This window comes from Cupressus sempervirens, chromosome 3 (assembly GCF_028749045.1).
Source record: "Cupressus sempervirens isolate cs-2001-9-10 chromosome 3, ASM2874904v1, whole genome shotgun sequence".
Lineage (NCBI taxonomy): Eukaryota > Viridiplantae > Streptophyta > Pinopsida > Cupressales > Cupressaceae > Cupressus > Cupressus sempervirens.
In genome coordinates this window covers 1,105,043,221-1,105,045,199 of record NC_143120.1, presented here as the reverse complement: position 1 = coordinate 1,105,045,199, position 1,979 = coordinate 1,105,043,221, and the positions used below count along the sequence as shown (strand labels likewise).

Below are 1,979 nucleotides of genomic sequence, written 5' to 3'. Positions count from 1 at the left end.
ACATAGTGTCATAGACTATAAAACCCCTTTCCCTTTCCTTTTTTCCTATCCAACGCTGGCTGTGGCAGTGGTCTACACGTGAATTATTATCAGTTTCTTTTATGTCGGCAACAAACATGCCACGGTTCAGATGGGTAAAGCGGAAGGCAAAAGCAGGCGCAATGATGTCATAATGAGCCATTTATGTCGCCCAAGGCTAGGGTGGCATCCTATTCCACATTCAAACAAGTCTCCCACGCCCGCATATGCCATGGATATTCCCCTTCCCATGATTTTGAGACCCACTGCTGCTGTTAATAAAATCTGACCCCCGGCCTTCCTCTTTAAATTGATCAAGAAAAGACAAGAATTCGACAGGCAGGAGGATCGAAATGTGCCGCTACCACGCTGTGCCAGTGAAGGTGCCATCGAACCCCCTTCAACCCCAGCAGTCTCCTTCCTATCCCCACCTAAATAAAGGTAGCACCCACATTCATATTCATATTCACAATCGCAATGATGTTGCTCCAACTATGGATCCCCCGCCTGCGACTCCAACCGTAAATACTCGCAACAAATATGGAACCTCCGCTTCCTCTCTCGCCGACTTGTGCTTTCTTCAAGAGGAAGATGATGAAAGGGGAAAAGAATGGGTGGATGAGTACAGCGGAAGTGACACAGATCAGTGCTCCACTCCTGATCAATACCCTCTTCTATTCTCGGAAGATCAGATGTGCCGCATTCTACAGCTACCTTATATCAAACCATACAGCATCCAATCTCTGAGAAACCCTAATCTATTTACTTGTGTAATGTTTGCCCTAACCCTAATGTGTATACTATAAATGCGAGTGCAGGCTGTGTGCTCCTGCAGAACACAAGTGGAGGCGAAGCTTCTTAGAGACGTGAGGGAAGCCATGCGGATAATAGGCCCTAATTCTTCTCACAACGAGGGCCGCTTGATAAACAACAATGATCGAAGAAGATTCGTAGTGAACAATCTACGTTGCGGAGGGTACAATGCGGGAATCTGCAAATCACGTTGGGAGCAAACGAACGGATACGCGGCAGGTTAGATCAAGTTGGGTTAGGTAGTCCGTCTCTAGGTTTTTAAAAGTGTCAAATCTAGTCCAGTACTTTGTGATTCTGATCTTAACGCGTTCTTGATCTCTGCAGGTGATTACAAGTTCATTGACGTGGTTAATCATGTGGGAGCGAGGTGTGAAAGTGATTGGGTGTTGCTGGACATCGATTTCAGGGCGCAATTTGAGATCGCTCGGCCAACGGCAGGATACGCAGCTCTGGCAGAGCCACTTCCTGAATTGGTGGTGGGGAGCGCGGATAAGATGCGTGACATCATCTGGATTATGTGCGACGCGGCGAAGAGATCGCTGAAAGCGAAGGGATTGCATCTGCCACCGTCGAGGACAAAACGCTATCTCGAAGCCAAATGGCTGGCCTCTCACAAGCGCACCACCCATTTCGCGGTTCCCTCACAAGTACAAGGCGTACTGGAGTGCAACGCCTGTTTTCTTCATCCGAAGAATCTCGGATCTGGACTTACTGGTAAGGGAAAGATTTCAGGGTTAGCCAGGGCATTGGCACAGTCACAGGCACAGTCAGTGGCTCATAACAACACTAATGACGTAAATTAACTTCATATTCTGATATTCTGCAGTTAAATAATACGAAATGGGGACTGCGATGAACAGGGACATGAAGCAATCCTTCCCATCTGGGGATAGAGTTTCTGATTTTAAAAAGCTCCTTGTGTAAACTATGAAGTTCTCAGCGGAAATGAGGAGTCCTGTATATCGTTGACAAGGTACGCCGCTTTGCATTTTATTTCAGTTTGGTCATATGGAAAAGATCATTGACAGAGAGGAAATATCTTACTGTAAAATAAACATACATTGCAGAGAGTGTCATAATAGAGGGAAAATGAGCGGGAGCGGGAGCGCAGGGAGAGCCGCCAATGATGGCGGCAATAAGGAGTCTGA

The 1,979-nt window shown here is 46.9% G+C and overlaps 1 protein-coding gene across 1 annotated transcript; it reads left to right on the top strand.

Moving 5' to 3' along the window:
* Window positions 1-304: 304 nt before the first annotated feature.
* LOC149570650 (uncharacterized) lies at window positions 305-1,634 on the top strand. Its single transcript, XM_089817232.1, has 2 exons — window positions 305-1,050; window positions 1,156-1,634. Exons 1-2 carry the CDS (start codon window positions 825-827, stop codon window positions 1,632-1,634), a joined length of 705 nt encoding a protein of 234 aa, XP_089673358.1. The 5' UTR covers window positions 305-824.
* The last annotated feature ends 345 nt before the right edge of the window (window positions 1,635-1,979 follow it).